Source organism: Callorhinchus milii, unplaced genomic scaffold (genome assembly GCF_018977255.1).
Source record: "Callorhinchus milii isolate IMCB2004 unplaced genomic scaffold, IMCB_Cmil_1.0 Scaffold1, whole genome shotgun sequence".
NCBI classification, from domain to species: domain Eukaryota; kingdom Metazoa; phylum Chordata; class Chondrichthyes; order Chimaeriformes; family Callorhinchidae; genus Callorhinchus; species Callorhinchus milii.
The window spans coordinates 114,992,672-115,011,821 of record NW_024704742.1 but is presented as its reverse complement, the minus strand read 5'-3'; the positions used below and the strand labels follow the sequence as shown (position 1 = coordinate 115,011,821).

At 41.5% G+C, this 19,150-nt stretch overlaps 1 protein-coding gene across 1 annotated transcript; it reads right to left on the bottom strand.

The window, feature by feature from the left end:
* Positions 1–5,164: 5,164 nt before the first annotated feature.
* On the bottom strand, positions 5,165–18,250 carry ankrd34bb (ankyrin repeat domain 34Bb). The gene is made up of 2 exons (XM_007899771.1): positions 18,069–18,250; positions 5,165–6,801 (listed from the first exon to the last, which is right to left on the bottom strand). Exon 2 carries the CDS (start codon positions 6,734–6,736, stop codon positions 5,165–5,167), a length of 1,572 nt encoding a protein of 523 aa, XP_007897962.1. The 5' UTR covers positions 6,737–6,801; positions 18,069–18,250.
* Between the last annotated feature and the right edge of the window lie 900 nt (positions 18,251–19,150).

The window sequence follows — 19,150 nt, the reverse complement described above, 5'->3', positions numbered from 1 at the left end:
GTGGCTGTTAATAGTTGGAAGAACATTTTGTCTTTTTAATTGTCACAACTGACAAGATCTCTTCAACATCATTTTGTCTGCTACTTCTTTATTCCCTTTTTTCTATCGGAGAATAGAAATGCAATGCTTCCTCCCACCAACTATTTAATTGACCCGTTAAACACACATACAAGCTGAATTGAAGAACCATGGTGTGTCCCACACAACCTTTCCCAGCTTGAATGTTACACTTGTATCTAGGATATGCCCAAGTACACAGAGCAGACTGAGCAGCTATCAGAGACTTGAAAACCAATATGTTCTCTCATTAGCACAACACCCAAATGAGAAGCTGTACATGTTGGATGAGTTTGTATTGTTAACAGTTAAGATTGAAGTTATAATTAAATAACTCATCCTTTCTATAAACACTGACCCACACAAATATCAGGATTCAAACAATGGAACAAAGCTTTATCAACATATATATCTAATATTGACTGCACATATGACTGACACAGAATAAATATATTTTAAGTAAATATTTGCATGTACTTTGAAGGTCTATAAATCTCATCATGTTCTACTCTTCAAACTTATTTTCCTTTTTTATTATTGAATCCTTCATTCAGGCACTTGTTAATTCACTCCCAGTAATTGTATATGATGACCCATTTTATTATGCTTCTGTAGTCAGTTGCTCCATCATTAACAGAAGGTATCTGATTTTAACAATATCGAATTTCTGCAAATTGGAAGTTGTCAGTTTAAATATCATAAAAATCTTGTATTCGGGTGACTTCACCAGCCCATTAAGCAAAGATGACAACTCTTCTGAGAAAGAGAGTGTAGTGTGAGAAGTTTCTTTTAAAAAAAATCAATGATGCTATTTAATCAGTTCTTTTCTTAAACATTATTCACTCAGAACAATACACAAGGTGGTCCGTGGTTAATCTACAAAGAGGCTTTTCTGGTCAATAAATGAGTTCATATAAAGTGTTATTCATTCCTGTTATAAATGTTATCTTTGCTAAATGGTTTCGATTTTTTGGGTGGGTCAGCCGGGTGTCTGCCATGCAGCAACCCATCACCACGGTTAAGAGAATCCAAACCAAACTGAGAGTTCCATGCATCCCACCTACACATGGAAATTCTACGGAGGGACGTATCCTGCTTAGCTAATTCAGGAGAGTATTGGACGCAGGTTTAGCAAGAGTCAAGGCTTGGGGACACCAGACTGTGCTTTGGGGTAACTGCTGGAGTCTAACCAGCTAAATCCGCATAGCTTGTCTTTGATATCGCTGGCTGGCAAGCTTTCCTCCCATGTCACCTTGGAGCCAGGTCAGCTCTAAGGAGACCCTGCTTACCTGCCCCCCCAAGGAGGATAGTCTTAAGTGGTTTTGATAGGAAACTCAGGTGAATGTATGACTTAGGCAATTATACGATGTATAGATAAGACATGCAAGTTTTACATTACGAGACAGCATTATTGTAGGGTGAAATTGAAACAAATAGCTGAGATGTTTAAACTGTAAAAAATTTCATTGTATTTTGTATGTAGAATATTATAGTCAGTGCTGCAAAAGTGAGTATTTAAATCCTTGGAGTATTGTGACTGGAGAATTTAGAACCACATAAGATGAGGGAATTATTGTGCAATTAAAAGTAGAAGAATCTTAACAGTGAAACTAATTTTTAATATGTTCAAAGCAAACACTTCAGTTTAATACACTTCAAGTGTTAATAGAAAACTACTACTAATAATTCCTGTATTTGATATAGTGCCTTATTACGCCTTTGAGATGTTGCAAAGTGCATCATAGAATATACTATAAAGTGAATGGACTGTATATTTTGTGGTCAAAACATGGCAGCCAATTGCACACAGCAGTGTCCCACAAACATCCGTGGACTGAGTGACCAAATTATTATTAATTTTTAAATTATTTTTATTTTTTGAAGGGATTATTACCCACGGAAAAGCGATCTGCTGATTGACTAACATCCGGGTTCCTACTTACTGCTAGGTAAACAGAGGCGTGTGGAGTAAGGAAACGTTTCGCTCTGCCCGGGAATCAAACCAGGTCCTCTTGCTTGCGTGGCAAGTGCTCCAACTAATATGCTCCAGGACTCCACATCCTACTTATGCTTCATTAAAACTGTTTAATTACAAAATAACACTCAAAGATACAAGCGGTTCTAGACTCACTAGAAATTGTGTGAGGTTCGTCAGTCAGGATGTCTAATGTCATGTGAGGGCCTTGATTCCAGAAAGTTTGAGAACCCTTGATGTAGACAACAACAATTGCATTTGCATCGTGCCCTTCACACGGGGTATCTTGAAGCTCTTATAAACACATAAACCTGTCGTCTGGATTTAAACATGTCTTTCTGTTATTCTACAGATGTTATTTATGTTATTATAACTTGTGCAATACGAAGACAGACTTTATAAATAAACATTAAATTTTGATTAAAATTACATAATGCATAATACAGTATGGCATTAGAGTTATAGATTCTACATATAAAACCATGTTATTTTTAAAATTCACAGCAAAATAAGTAAATGTAACAATCTGAGCAGAATAACCCCCTCTTTCTTTTAACATTTTCCTCTGCATTTTGCTTGTTCGCTCATATTTTCACTTGCTCACAGGTTTCCATTTTAGAAGCTCTCCATTTACTCAGAGGCAACACATTTGCATGAGAACCAAAAGCTTTTGATCTCTGTTCATCTTCATTTTAATATCTAGTTCTATGACAGACAATAAGACATATCTGTCATGTTTACACATCTTATTCGACTTTTCTTGTGTAATATCTGAATTTTCTCAATGTTTTGAATAATTTCTTTCTTTCTCTTACTGCCTCTCTAAAATATCTTTAGCTATTGTTTTTTTCCCCATAAAGTCTGACATTGCTACAATGTAGAAAGAGGCCATTCAGCCCAACAATCCCCAAATAAAATTGGTCATTCATTTTATGGCTGTTTATGGGACATTTCTGTGTGCAAATTGGCTGCTGCATTCACCCACAAAACACGGTCACTGCACTTTACAGTATATCGTACAGCATTTTGAGGTATCTTCCTGATGTAAGGATTATTATTTTATTATCATTAAGTCTGTGCTGGTATTCATCTCCAGAGATTATCTAGTCTAATTTCAGTCTTCTGTTCACTCCACATTCCGTTTAATATTTCACTTTTTTCAAGCATCTATCTCATTTCTTTTATAAAAGTATTCACAGATTCTGCTTTAAAAGTTTGTGGCAGAGACTTCCATCCTCTGTAAAGAAATGTTTCCTCCCCTTTAATTCTTTTTGTGATATTCCTAAATTTATGCTCCCTTGGGACTGATTCATCAACGAGTGGAAATAATCTATTACCATTTGCCCTGTAATAACCCTTCATAATCTTCATGACCTTTATCAGGTCACTTCTGAACGTTCTCATCTCTAGTGAAAAAGCTATTGCCATTACATTATTCCCTGAAGATCTTTGTAGCCCTCAAATATCCCTTTTTAAATATTTTTTCCCCCCGAAACCCTCCTCTCACTGTAACACGTTCCTATCCTTATTTATGTATTTCCTTGTCAATTTTCCATTCTCCCCTCTTCTGTCAAGGCATTTAGCTCATTTCTTAACTTCACTGAATTTTGATTCAAAGCTAATCTTGGATGCCCTCTGGTATTTTGCCCAAGTGGCCATTATTCATCTGTGAGTTTCAGTGAGTGCTGGACAGCTATTCCATCCAATTTGTGTGTGTGTGGGGGGGGTGGGGTGAGAAATCACAGCCAAGCCCCAATGTCGGCATCACCTAATGTCCATAAACATGCATCTCTAGCAGAATCACTAGACAACCATCAGAAGCAAGTTTCCTGGCAGATTTTCCACATTAAACCACGGAGCCCAAGGCAATTTTATATCTCCTAGAGCCAGAGATCAGCTAACTCACCATAGACCGGGAACCAAATCTTTTGTGAAAGTTAATCGCAGTATGATTAAACTGGCACCTCTACGTGTTATGCACCCAACCATCAGATCTGCACAGGAGGTTCACTAAAAGGCAGGTGAAATGAGAGTTTGTACTGCTACTTTCAATTAGGATCAATGATTTAATCCAACCCACCAAACCAAATACAGATCTGAAAAAAATCATTGATGTATTTAAGTGAAAACATGATACACAAGGGAGAAGAGAATAGAGGGGTATAGGAGAGGGGAATTAGAGGGTTGGGGAGTGATGTGGAGTATAAACACCAGCATCGACTAGTTGGACTAAATGGCCCGTTTTGGTGCTATACCACTGAAACAAAATATGAATTGATTTGAAATCTCTTCTTCTCATCCACTGAATACAGTGTTTTGTCAAGCAACACGAGTTTGACAAACTCAGATTCCTTTCTGTAATTGCAGATGTAGATCAGTGTTTACCACTGTACAATATGTAAAGGATCAGAACCATTGTCCCCTTTATAAGAATATATCATGGCCATCTTGTAGAAACACAAACATTTCTAGCACAAAAGAAATTGGATTCAGCCCATCATGCTTGTCCCACTGCTACCTTGTTTTTTTTAAGTTGCCCTTCCCTTTTCAGTGGTACTACTTTCCAGCCCTTTTCCCATGTATGTCAAAGTCTTTCTTTGTTAGTCGTGTGCCCAGTTCCCTTTTGAATCATTTTATTGAAAACAAATTGGCTGCCACGTTTCGCCTACAAAATACATAGTGAATTCACTTTACAGTATTCTGTGAAGTGCTTTTAAATGTCTCAAAGACACGATAAAGTACTATATCAATTGCAAGGGTACTTATTATTGGATGTGATAAATATTGTATCCAACCTTATCAAATTATAGCATATTTTATCCCCGCGTCTTGATTATAAGATTCCTCTTCTAGCCAATACTGACAGAAACTAAAATTTATGAAGTAGTCGAACATAGTTAGGATGATTCTAAGATGTGATCCTGAAACATTCTAATCTGTGAATAGGTCGTGTCATTTCATCCTTACAACATCAACAGGCTTGGAGTATACCAGTTCCATGAGTTACATTGGATATCATGAGCAACATTAACTCGGTGTTATAGCACTGGACAAAATCACATCATTGTCCTTTTGATCAGAGGCCGTTGTAATCGCTAGTTATTTTTATAAACCATTCTGATAAACAGTCTTTCACTGACCAAATATTTCCTCAAAATTTGCCAGCTGTTTCATTTGTTCTGCCTGCACCGAGTGCCTCCGTAGGAGCATTTTCTTGCTCTTAACATCTGTTCGCTTTTGGCTATTTGGTGCTGCTGGCAGTAAAGGTTTCCCACCGCCGGGAAAGGGCCCGGGGTCTTTGCTGATGGCTCTGATATCAGGAATTGGGGGGTGGGGATTGATGTTTAAAGGTGGGAGGTATCCCGGTCTGGTTTGTGAAATACGATCTGAGAGGAGAGTCCCTGAGCCTCGTCTCTCTAGGATACCAGGTTGTTTCCTGATGGTTGTGAGATTGTCCAGCGAATCCCTAGACCCAGTTGAAGCAGCTAACGGAGAAGTGATCATCTTTTTCTTCTCTAGAAAGGTTTTGGTTTCGTCGAGCGACGTGGACATGGAGCACGTGGTAAGCTGCGAGTCGGAGCTGTAGTGATTAATACCCAAGTTCCTCCTGTGGACAATGTTGCGCAAGCTTGAGGCGTTGATGAGTTGTAGGTGATCGGGGTCCTGGTCCACAGGAAGCGTGCTATTGCGTTGCGATCCAGGCTGAGCAGACTGTGAGTGCATTTCATCGTAGGACAATTTCCTTGGGCCCGCCAAAGCCGATGCTTGATCCAAAGCTCTCAATAAACCCGCAGTGTCCTTTACATCAATACTTTGATGTCTAGTGAAGAGTCGCTTGGGTAGAATTAATCCATTGATTTTAAGGGATAGGCTTTCCTCTGGGGTGAGGTTCTGTGTTTCTTCCTGGAATGAGGATATTTTGTTCTGAGGTACCAGGGAAGGAGGGATGTTCAGCCAGGGCTCAGAGTGCAGCCTTTGAAGTTGTGGGAATTTGGCCCCAGAATGTGTCTGGTTGCACTTTCTGGTCGGAGAGGCCGGTTCAGAGGAACCTTGGTTGTTAAAGAGATGAACCGGTTCCCTGAAGCTAAATACGCGCTTCTCTTCGGCCACATTGCTGTTGAGGTGAGGCGGTGATGTCTTAAGCTCGATGTCTGAAGGTGAGGTGCAGGGAATGGGTGAGTGTCGATCATCAATATGTGGAGGAGGTGGAACGTTCAGGTATTGCTTAGTGGTTTGCCTACCAGAGGGCGATTTGGCTGTTGTGATGATAATGACCTCTTTTCCTCTTGCCTTGCAGGCATCCAGCAGAATCCTAAGGGTTTCTTTGTCACCTGAGTTCACAGCACAGACCAAAGCGGAGCAGCCTGAATGATCCTCGAGGCTGGGATCAGCGTTGCTTTTTAACAACAAAGACACAACCTCTGCTCCAGCCTGCTCTGTGCATGCGTGCATCAGGGCGGTTCTTCCTGATTTGTCTTGGATGTTAGGGTCTGCGTGATTCTCCAGAAGATATTTCACCATCTTCACTTTGCTGACACTTTGATGGTCCGTGTGCTTGGTCCTGCAAGCGATCATGAGGGGTGTCTCTCCTCGCTCGTTGCTCTCATTTATGTAAGCGCCACCTTCCAGCAGCAGCCTGGTGAGGCGCAACCTGCTCAGGTACACAGCTTTCAGTAAGGAGTTGCCATCAGTGCGCACCTCCATGGCTTCAATCGTCTCCTGGCAATCAGCAACAGACTGACAACTTGTATCTGCAAAGCTCGGTAGAACTGCAATGACAAAAGAGAAATAAGGTCCACGTAATGTGTCCAAATGTTACCCATTTTGTTTTAAGATTTCCTTTCCAATTTTTTTCCATTCCTAAAGGCAAGTATTCAACAACAACAACAACAAATCACATTTGTATAGCGCCCTTCTCTTCAGGAGGACATCCCAAGGTGCTACTCATGCTGCTTTTGCAAGCACAGGCCTATGTGGTCATTGTTGGTGTGTTATTTCAGCCAGAGAACATTGGCAGGGTGTTCAACCATATGGGGAATGGTTGTCAATAACAATAATCTATAATCCTTGTATTTGATGTAGCATTTTATCACATTGTTGAGACGTCTCAAGGCGACAATAGCGCTTTTTATCCAAGTTATGCACATATAACACCTCTCACATAGGGAGAATGTCTCAAAGCAGGACTCCACAAAACCTGATAAGGTGTGAGTTCAAATACAAGGATTATTATTATTATCTCACAACAGCAGGAGATCTAAAAGCACAACCATTGAAATAGGTTCTTGTGGGATCTAAGCCTCATCAATAACTTCTCACTGAAGTGATAATTTCCCCTTTAGTGACTTCCATTGTAAAGTCTGCTGTTGCACAGCTTCTCAGTGACTGCTATTTTTTTTCTATTTGAAATGCACAGAAGCACAACCTTTGAATTAATCCCTGCAGGAGCTTTTTGAATTTCATAGATCTTTTCCTTTGACAGTTATCAGTTACACATCAATGAATTTTATAAATATCCGAACACTTTTCTTTGGAGGAAGAAGACAGATTGCATAAAGTGAGGGAAGCTGAAACAGAAGTGGTGTAACCTAATAAACTGAAGTTGATTCAAAAGCTGAATAGTGTATACCAAATGTCTAGGGAACTTGTTGTGAGGAGCTTATCTGGACTTTACTGATGGGTATTTATTTTCTGGGGCATATTCATGTATTTATAATAATCTTTGCATGTGATATAATAATCCTTCCATTTGATATAGTGCCTTATCACATTGTTGAAACATCTGAAGCACTGCACAGGATTATACTGTAAAGTGCAGTGACTGCATTTTGTAGGTGAACACGATAGCCAATTTACACACAGCAATGTCCTACAAACAGCAAGTTCTAATTTTTGTAACTATCAACAATAACAACTTACATTCTTGCATCACAAAGCGTTTAACAGTGGTGTAGTTTGATGCCCACCCCAGCTCAGGTGCCAGTCCAACACAATTAGGTGCTTTTGAGAGTCTTCCTGATGTGGACAGTGTATATAAATGTCAACAGTCTAAATGTAAATTGTATTGTAATTGTATTGATCAATTTATATCCATCTTTGTATATTCAAGGGTTTAAAGTTGCAGAATTTCAGGCATATGTCAAGCTAACCCTTTGTTTTAGTCAGTATTTTAATCCGCTTGTGTCAGACACCCATCTGACCAAAAAAAAACAATCAACCTGATATATGTCTGTTACAGTAATGAATCCCCATTTCCTTGGAATGAAATGGTCTTTAAAATTATGAGGGGTTTCAGAAGAGTCAAGAGGGAGAAATTATTTCTACTGGTCAGTGAGTCAGTGAGTCAGTGGGAATTAATTTAAGACCATGAGTAAACGAGCAAATATGAAATTAGAAATGTTTTCACAGGGTAGTTAGGTTATGCAATGCTCTGATGGGACCAGTGGCTGAAGCAGAATTATATTGCCTTTCAAAAGGGAACTAACTAAATATTTTAAAAGGAGTCAGACACAGGGTACAACAACAACAACAAGATTACATTTGTATGGCGTCTTTCACGTTGGGAGGACGTCCCAAGGCGCTGGACAGTGTACAGCATTTCAGACCCGAGCTGGGATCGGGAGGGAAGAAGGGAGGGGAGAGGAAGTGGGGGGCTGATGGCATGGTCGAAGAGGAGGGTCTTGAGGCGGGACTTGAAGGAGGCTAAGGAGGGGGCGAGGCGGAGTGATTGACAGAATGAATTCTAGAGGTTGGAGGCAGAGTGGCTGAAGGCTCTCCTGTCAATGGTGGGGCGGGTGGGTCGGGGGACGTGGAGCAGGCAGGAGCCGGCTGAGTGGAGGGAGCGGGCGGATTGGTAGGTGGTTAGGAGGTTGCTGAGGTAGGGTGGGGCGAGGCCATGGAGGGCTTTATAGGTGAGGACCAGGATCTTGAACTGGATCCTCGGAAGGATAGGGAGCCAATGGGGTTGGACGAGAGTGGGTGAGATGGGGTCACAGAGTTTGGTGCAGGAGAGGACATGGGCTGCAGAGTTCTGGATTATCTGCAGCCTGTGGAGGGAGGAGTTGGGAAGGCCAACAAGCAGAGCGTTTGCATAGTCAAGCCTGGGGGTGATGAAAGTGTGAACAAGAGTTTCAGCGGCCTGAGGTGTGAGGTAGTGGTGGAGTCGGGCGATGTTCCGGAGGTGAGGGAAGGCAGAGCGGGTCATGGCTTGAATGTGGGGGAGAAAAGACAGTTGAGGGTCGAACAAGACACCTAGGTTCCTGACTGGCTTGGTGAGATGTAGTGTGCAACCATGGAGGTTGATGTTGCCAGAGCCTGAGGTGCAGAGACGCTGGCGCGAGCCAATCAGGAGGGCCTCAGTCTTGTTCACATTCAACTGTAGGAAATTTGCCCTCATCCAGGACTTGATGTCCGACAGGCAGTCTGTCAGGACAGCAGTGGTTCTGGAGTTGAGGGTGGAGGCAGAAAGATAGAGTTGGATGTCATCCGCATACATGTGGAAGTTGACCCCATGTCTGCGGATGACGTCACCAAGGGGGAGCATATAGATATTAAAGAGGAGAGGGCCAAGGAAAGAGCCCTGGGGGACGCCAGACGTGACAGTGCGGAGGCTTGAGGAGAAACCGTTAGAGGCAAAAAAGTGGAGACGGTGAGAGAGATAGGAATCGAATCAAGCAAGGGCAGGTCCGCGAAGATAAAGTAAAGAGGAGAGGCGGTGTATGAGGATAGAGTGGTCGACAGTGTTAAAGGCGGCAGAGAGGTCGAGGAGGACAAGGAGGCAGAGGGAGCCCTGATCACAGATGTTCAGAATGTCATTAGTGACTTTGACCAGGGCTGTTTCCATGCTGTGGGAGGAGGAGGGATGGGTCCAGGGAAAGTTTTTTCTAGATGGGGGTGATGACGGCTGTTTTTAGGGGGGTGGGAACTGAACCGGTGGACACGGAAAGGTTGATGACGTTGGACAGGAGAAGGCCAGAATGTGGAGCTGGGATATGAGGAGAGAGGTGGGGATGGGATTGAGGGAGCAGGTGGTGGGTTTGAGTTTGCGAACAGTCGCGGTGAGGGAGGGAGAGATAGGGTCGAAGGAGTATGGGGGTGATGGGTGGTGGGGTGGGTCATGAGGGAGAGATGATATGAGGGTGGTTGTGGACGGGGCAGAGGTGGCTGAATGTATCCCCTCGATTTTGGATTTGAGGAAGTCCAGCATCTCCTCACAGTTGGAGTTTGAGGAGACGATGGGCGAGGCATGAAAAGGTGGACGGAGGAGATGGTTTGTTATGGGGGAAAGGCCAGGTAAAAGGATTGCTTTTAAAGGAGTTGGCACAGATGGACAAAATGGTCTTTTTCTGTGCTGTAAATTTATATGGTTCTGTAGATTTATTATTAAGGAATGTCAACAAGAAAGAGTCAGCAAGACAAAGAAAACAGAGAGAAAAGGGAAAAAAAAAGAGGAATAAGAGATGAAAGGTAGAGACAACAGAATGATAGAGAAGGAATGGGAGAGGGAAGGAGGAGGCAACAATAGAGATAGGAGAGAGAAGAATGAGTATGGGGGAGAGGTGGAGACAAAGTTAGAGAGAAGGAGAGAATTGAGCGATAAGTAAAGAAGGAAGAGATGAGAGAGGGAGATGAGGGAGACAATGACAATGATAATGCCCGAAGGAAAGAATAGTCAATGAGAGAAGAAACAGACAGAGGAAGTGAGAGAGGACATGGTGAAAAGACAATGGAACACCATTGATTCAAATTAAATTAACAATTAAATGGATTAAAAATTAAAAAACAAGTTTTCCTGCCTTTTCCTTGAGTTTTGGTTACATAGAATTACATAGACTATACAGCACAGAAACAGGCTATTTGGCGCAGCTGGTCTATGTCGGCGTTTATGCTCCAAATGAGCCTCCTCCTGCCCTTCCTTAACTAAGTCTCATCAGCATAACCTTCTATTCCTTTCTCCTTCATGTACTAATCTAACTTCCCCTTAAATACATCTATGCTTTTCGCTTCAACTACTCCTTGTGGTAGCAAGTTCCACGTTCCCACCACTCTCTGGGTGAAGAAGTTTCTTCTGACATCCCTATTTGATTTATTGGTGACTATTTTATATTTATGGTTCCTGGTTTTGGTCTCCCCCACAAGTGCAAACATCTTCTCTATGTCTACCCTATCAAAATCTTTCATAATTTTAAAGACCTCTATCAGGTCACCCCTCACCCTCAGTTCCAAGATCATCCTGTGAATCCCCTTTTCACCTTCTCCAGTGCCTCTATATTCTTTCTATAATATGTGGACCAGAATTGTACACAGTACTCCAAGTGTGGTCCACCCAAGGTTCGATATAAGTTTACCATAATTTCCCTGCTTTTCATTTCTATCCTCTAGAAATGAACCCCAATGCCTGGTTTGCTTTTTTATGGCCTTATTAACCTGCGTTGCTACTTTAGTGATTTGTGTATGTGGAGTCCTGTAGCTCAGTGGTTAGAGCACTCGCTTTGGAAGTGAGAGACCTGAGTTCAATTCCAGGCAGGTCAGGGCGAAACCTTGGGCAAGTTTCCTTACTCCACACGCCTAATAATAATCCCTCCAAAAAACAAAAACAATAATTAAATTGGTCATTTTCAATCTACGACTGTTTGTGGGACATTGCTGTGCGCAATTGGCTGCCGCGTTCGCCCACAAATATACAGTCAATTCACTTTACAGTGTGTTCTGTGAAGTGCTTCGGGACGTCCTCCTGACGTGAAAAGCACTATATCAAATGCAAGGATTATTATTATTATTATTATTATTATTATTATTATTATGTGTACCCCTGGGTCCCTTTACTCATCTACCCCATTTAGGTTTTTATTTGCCAGGCAATATGTGACCTCCTTATTCCTCCTACCAAAATGCACCACTTCACACTTATCTATATTGAAATTCATTTGACAATTAAATGACCATTCAGCAAGTTAATTAATGTCTTGCTGTAATTTGTTGCAGTCCTCCTCAGCATTAACTACACCCCCCAATTTGGTGTTGTCTGCAAATTTTTAAATTGTACTTTTGATCCCCGAGTCCAAATCATTAATGTGAATTGTGAACAACAGTGGTCCCAATACTGATCCTTGTGGAACACCACTGCCCACCCCCTGCCAGTCTGAGCAGCTACTCCCTCTAACCCTACTCTCTGTTTTCTGTTTTGTAGGCAGCTTGCTATCCATTCTGCTACTTTTCCCCTGACTCCACATGCTCTGACCTTATTCATTAGTCTATAATGTGGTACCTTATCGAAAGCATTTTGGAAATCCAAATATATTAAGTCCCTTTGTAACTTCCTACTCCCATCTACACAACTTACTCAGCCTTCTAGCTTAGTGTCGTCTGCAAACTTGGATATAAAACGTTCTATTCCTTCATCCAAGTCAATATCCACCTGATCCGTCTCCCTGGTAAATACTGAGGCAAAGTAATTATGCAATATTTCTGCCACTTCGCTGTCGCTGCCTGTGAGCTTATGTTATCCATCCCGTAATGGCCCTAATCCTATTTTGATTTTTCTTTTGTTATTTATGTCTGTAGAATACTATTTCTTTTTATATTCCTTGATAATTTAATAATTCCTTCTTGCCTTCCTAATTGTTTTTTTGAATTCTTTCCTAACCTTCCTAACCGTTTCGTTTTTTTTGTCATGCTCTCCCTTGTTGTTTATGTACTTAGTGAATGCCTCTTTCCTCAGTCTCACCTTTGCCCTTATGTCTTTATTCATCCACGGTGTCTCATTATTGTTTAGCTTTATCTTGTTTTTTAGCGGAATATATTTCTCTGGACTCTATTGATCACGCTTTTAAATGTTTCCCACTGCTGCTCTATCTCTTTGTTTGCCATTAATGTTTTCCAGTGTAATTTCCCAAGTTCCATTCTCATCCCCTCAAAATCAGCTTTTTTCCATCTTTTACCCTGGTCTTTGTCATACTCATGTCCTTCTCAATCTTTATCTTAAATCTTATTAAGTTATGTTTAATTGCCAGTCCTGTTCTTTCTATAGCTATGTTTCGGTAATCGCTACTATATCTGGTTCCTCACTACGAATTATTGCCTCCAATTCTCCTGTTTTATTTTGGATGCTGTGTACATTGCTGTACAGACAGTTTAATTTGTGTTTATTAGTTGTTTCTCTCACTTTATTTTTGACAGTCTTTTCACACTTCTGTTCTATAATTCTATTGATTCTCTGACCATTTATGTTCTCCTTATTCCTTAGTTTTGTCTGACCTATACTCTCATCTCCTGTTTTCTTTATATTTGGGTTTATGCCATTTCCTTCTGATCCGTCATCTCATCTTACTAGTTTTAAGCCTTTGCCACAGCCTGATTTACCCTTTCCGCTAGGACATTCCGGTTCAGGTGGAGCCTGACCCATCGGTACAGCTCCTTCCTGTCCCAGTAATGGTGCCGGTGTCCTATAACATGGAACCCTTCTTTCCCACACAATCCTTTAGCCAGGTGTTAATTTTCCTAATGTGTTTCTCCAATTTGCATGTGGCTTGGGTAATAATCCAGAGATTCTTACTCTCAAGGTCTTGTCTTTTAGCTCCTAACTCCTGAAACTCCCTCTGCAGGACCTCCTCCCTGTTCTTACCTATGTCGTTCATCCCAACATGGACCACAACAACTGGATCTGCCCCCTCCCTTTCCAAATTCCTCTCCAGCCGCCTCGAGATATCCCTTACCCTGGCGCCAGGTAGGCAACACATGCTTTGGGACTCTAATTCATGACTACACAGGATGCTAACTACGTCCCTAACTACTGAATCCCCAATCACTACTATATTTCTATTCTGCTCCTCCCGCCCTTCGGACAGCATTCTGCTCCATTGTGCCTTGGTCTGCATTGTGGCTCTCCTCCCTACAGTCGTTCTCCTTGTGCTCACAGGTATCGAGTACATTGTACCTGTTGGACAGGACCAGTGTCTGCAGGAACTCCTTCTCTACCTCTCCTAGGTTCCCGCTACCCTGCTCATTGACATTCACACCCTCCCCTTCCTGTACCTGTGCTTTCCTCTGAGGTGTGACTGAGTCCTGCATAAAACTATCCAGAAATTCATCCCCTTTCCTTATTTGTGGGAGTGTGTCTAACTCACACTTCAGCTCAATGATTCGGAGCCGGAGTGTGTAAAGCCAGAGATATTTCCTGCAGACGTGACAGTCAGGGACAGTCTCACAGTGTACAAACTCTTGCATACTGCGTTCCCGACACACTGCCTGTGCTGTTATTTCTACTTATTTTATTGGTTATTTATTTAGTTCACTTAGCACCTCCTCCCCCCTCTACACCTGATTCCCACTCTCATCCAAGTCTTTCTCACTCTGTTCCCACCTCACTCTGTTGGGCTCTCTGTTCGAGTGAATTCTCTTCTATTTGGTATCCATTCCGTATTGCTCTATGTTTCCTTTTGCTCTCCTTTCTCATTGTCTCTCCACTCCTGTAAACTCTTTCTTCCCTTTCATTGGATTCCTCTATTGACTCCCTTTCTCCTCTTCTGCTGTCTCCATCCTCTCTTTTCTTACTTATTTCTCTCAGCATTTTCGTTCTTGTTCTCGACCTTTTCTTTCTTGTCTGAGACTTTCCTTTTTCATCTCTCCCTTTAGTGTTGTATTTATTCTTCCCCCCCTCTCTTCTTTCTCATTCTCTCACTTCTTTTGTTCTCACTGCCATCATCTACCCTTTCTCCCTCGTTTGCTCTTGTTCATTTCAAATTTGGACAATTTTCAGATCATTTGGTTACCTCCACGTTACTTTACGCATGTGCATCGCGCAGAAGCTCAGCCATTTTTTTAATCAATCATCTGTTATGACGAGGTTCCACTGTATCACCTTCTATGTCCTCCTGAAGTTGCTTACAGTTCTTGTCACAGTTAGCCACACTCCCTATTTTTCTGTCATCTGCAAATTTTAATAATATATGTAAAGAATATTGCACTCCAATGCAACAATGGGGAAGCATTGCATTATCAGACGCGACACCTGTCCTTTGAATGAGATGTTAAATTGTGATCCACTCATCCTACCACCCATCTGCCTGTTCAGCTATAAGTTAAAGATCCCATGTCACTCAGCATTCGAAAAGAGAAGGGAGTTTCTCCTGTTGTCCTGGCCAATAGTACTCCAGATAAATTAGTCATACAGTTCTTGGCTGTTCGTGGAACACTGTTGTATGTAAATTGACTGTTGCAATCACCTACAAATACACAGTCACTATCTTTTACAGTAATTCCTGTGAAAAGCTTTGAGGCAGCTCAATGATACGCTGAGGCCCTGTATGAAATGCATAATCATTGTTATGAATGCTTCTGTTGTAGGATTGCTCCAGAAATAATTATGGAATAAGTGCTTACTCATTATCCACAACCATACTGGATCTCTTCTTTATCAGAGTCAATGTAATAATAATAATCCTTGCATTTGATATAGCGCCTTATCACATCGTTAAAATGTCTAAAAGCGCTTATCAGAATATACTGTAAAGTGGATTGACGGTGGATTTTGTGGGCGAAACACGGCAGCCAATTGCGCACAGCAGTGTCGCACAGTAGTCGTGGATTGAGTTATCAAATGTTTTTTTTGTTGAGGGTTTATTACCCCCGGAGAAGCAATCCGCCAATTGAATAACAAGGGGTTCCTACTTTCTGCAATGTTTTACTATGCTGGGGCATAACATCTGACAGCATTACAATTTGGTGGTTATGTTATGCCCTCCTAATCTATACTAAAGCTGATTGACACATTCTCCTTCACTGGGTATGGCACCTCCTGGTGGACCAGCCCAGAAATAACATCAGAGGCTTCCATTGAAATGTGGGCAGACTGGAGCATCCCAGTGTTTGGATCAAAAAGTATTGACTGATGAAGGGAGTGCAGAGAGTATTAAAATCTATATGTCATACTGTATCTCCGAATACTCTGAGATTGCTTGCCTCCCATAGTATACAATAGTAATGCAGGAAACATGATTCTTCACACACCTAACTGCAGTAAACATTTATTGAGTTGAAACCATTTCCTACCCAGATAAACTGTATAGAATTACCTAGAATTACATAGAATATGTAGCACTGAAACAGGCCATTTGGCTCAACTGGTCTAAGCCAGTGTTTATGACACTACCCAAGTTAGCTTCACCTGAATCCTCTCGCCCTAGCCTTGCTCATACCTCTCTATTCCCTTCTCCCTCATGTATGTAGTGAGAAAGGATTAGAAGGTTTTTGCACAATGTAACGGCTATGTGAGAGGATGTCCGAAGGGATTACAACAACACCAACTTGCATTTGTTAAATAATACTTATATTTGGTACAGCTCATTTCATGTCGAGAGGACGTCTCAGAGTGCTTCATAGGATATACTTTAAGTGTAGTAACCGTTTATTTTGTAGGTGACGCACCAGCCAATTGAACAAGCGCATTTCACACAGGTAAACATCTTAAAATGTTTCACAGAGTCAGACCGTGAGCTTCAAAGAGTTAAAGACAGATATTTGTTGCGTGATAGAAGTATTTTTGGGGGATTTGTGAAATCCTTTTTTCATTTCAGGGTTCTAGGGTCACCTTTACGAACTCCTAGATCTGCTACAGCCTGCTCAAAGGTACAGTAAAGCTCTCTCTATACTGCTCCAACAATGTGGCGTAACCCCAGACTTATCACCTAATGCACCGATGCAGGTTTTTTTTGCTAATTCCTTCACCAGCCTTCCTTGTGGTATCTGCCAGTAAGATAATAATAATAATCCTTGCATTTGACATAGCGCCTTATCACGTCTTCAAGACATCTCAAAGTGCTTCACAGATTATACTGTAAGTGAATTGACTGTATATTTTGTGGGCGAAATGGAAGATTGCTGTTTTGTGCAGAATTTCCCTCCTGCCTTCTGGTGACCGTGTTGAGACTGCTAACGATACATTAATTTGGGATGATTAGAGCCAGCAGAGAGGAACTTTGATCCCATCAATCTGATTTGCATTCAAATTCAGCTCGCAATGTTGAAAGAACAGTGTGCTCGCCCACGGTACCACCCAGTTCCCTAACTTTGTTTAAAATTATTCTTGGTCGGACTTTAGGCATAACAACAAAGGTGCTGTTACGTGATGTTGCAGATTCTCTTAGTAAAGACAAAGAGTTAATTCGGAAGAAGGGCTAGACCAGTGTAATAATAACTAATAACTTATCACAAACATCTACATAATGTGACAACCAGGGAATTATTCTATGAATTGCTGAACACAGTATTTACAGCCTAGTGAAAGCATGAATACTATAGCACTCACATCTTTAATCTATTGCAACGTTATGAATATTATGAAAAGGCTGAGGTTTGAAAAATATATTATTTATGCATATAATTTAGAGATTTCAGATACAGACCATAAGGGTAATATTTGAATACTATTAACCACAACAACAACAATTTGCATTTATATAACACCCTTCATTCAGGGTAGCATCTCTGAGCGCTTGTACATAGTGAACAGCAGAGGAGAATGAATGGGAGAGAAAGAGACCAAAGCTATTTGAAGCTGAAACAGAATGAAAACAGCAGAAACAAAATCGACCACTTCAGCAGAGTTTTTGAATGGATTTATGCAATGAAAGATTATGTGTCAGTCTTCACACTCAAACACAATCATACAGAAGTAAAAATGAAGTCTTACCTGGTGCGAATCATTTGTTTCACATCTTCCAGGATCTAATATTAGTAGTAAATGGGTCCTGAAAGCTGCCAGTGTTTGTGTAATCCACCAGACTCATTTATACTGAATGCACCATAACACACAAGCTGTCACTTGTACACAAGCTATCTTCAAGATCCACACTAGGTGTAATTGACATTGCTTTTACCGAAAGATTTTGAAATCTGGGTTTAACTTAAACTAAAACTCCCTATTCTTGAATGTCAAAGGATTTTTCCTCTCTGAACTGTCAGCAGCGGAGGATTGATGAGTTCCAGGATTTTGCCAGCACTTGAGAAGCAAAGATGTGGACTTTGTGCTGTTCCTCACCTGATAAAAGTCTGTGCTAGTGATGTGTGTTTGACTGACACTTCCAGCAGCCAGTGCTGAGCAGGCCATCAGCTCAGCAGAGAGAGAGAGAGAGAGGGTGGTGCTCTCTAGTCAGCAGCATCTTCCCCACAGACCATATCTAGGGTAGAATCAGGCAACATCACAGGCAGTAATCTGATTTACTGTGCGATATAGTGGTTATCCTCACAGTGAACGCACCTCTGGTCTCAGGGAATAAGAAGGTTTTAAGGAGTAAAACATTGTATCACACAAAATACATTTGCAGCTTCTGTTCATGTAATAGTCCACAGCATCATTCAACTTAATCACTTAAATACTGCAAGTACGACTCTTCCTTAAAAATTATAACAACAACTTGCACTTGTATAGCGCCCTCCACTCAGGGTAGCGTCTCAGAGCGTTTAACAGTGGCGGAGCCTGACTCTGAGCCGGGGGGAGGGGAGAGGTGGTTGTAAGCAGAGGAAAGTTTTCATGGTCAAAGAAGAAAGGTTTCAGGCGGGACCTGAAAGAGGGGAGGGAGGGGAGAAAATGGAGGGATTGAGGGAGAGAGTTCCAGAGTTTTGGGGTGTAATGGTCGGAGGAGGGCAATGTGGCAGAGGTGGAAGAAGGAGGTCCTGGTCAGGGGCCGGATGTGGGGGAGAAAAGACAGCTGGGGGTCGAACCAAATTATAATGAATTACACCATTAGTTCATGTACTTATGTTACAATATCGAATAGCTGCACTGTAATATCTAGACTAGGTTTTATCTTAATATTGTGTCAGCAGCGAAAAAGGTTTTGCTGCCTCTGAAATATTCAAGTTGAATAAACACGTAGTCACAATATTTAGTAAATCCTGAGGTGCTTTGAGATGTCCTCCTGACGCAAAAGGTGTTTGATCCAATGTAAGTATGATTACTACTATTAATAATAAATAAGTTGGACTTTGTGTTCAGTCTACTGTATGATTTGGAAGATTTGCCAGGTTTAGTTTTAGTTGTTATTATTAAACGAAGACCAATTTGTAATAGTCTCTTAGCTCTTTTCTTCTGTGTTACATTTTGTGCCCATCGTGGTGAGG

Coding starts and splice junctions, on each gene's coding strand:
- ankrd34bb (XM_007899771.1), bottom strand. CDS start 6,736: ATGGAGGTGCGCACTGATGGCAACTCCTTACTGAAAGCTGTGTACCTG.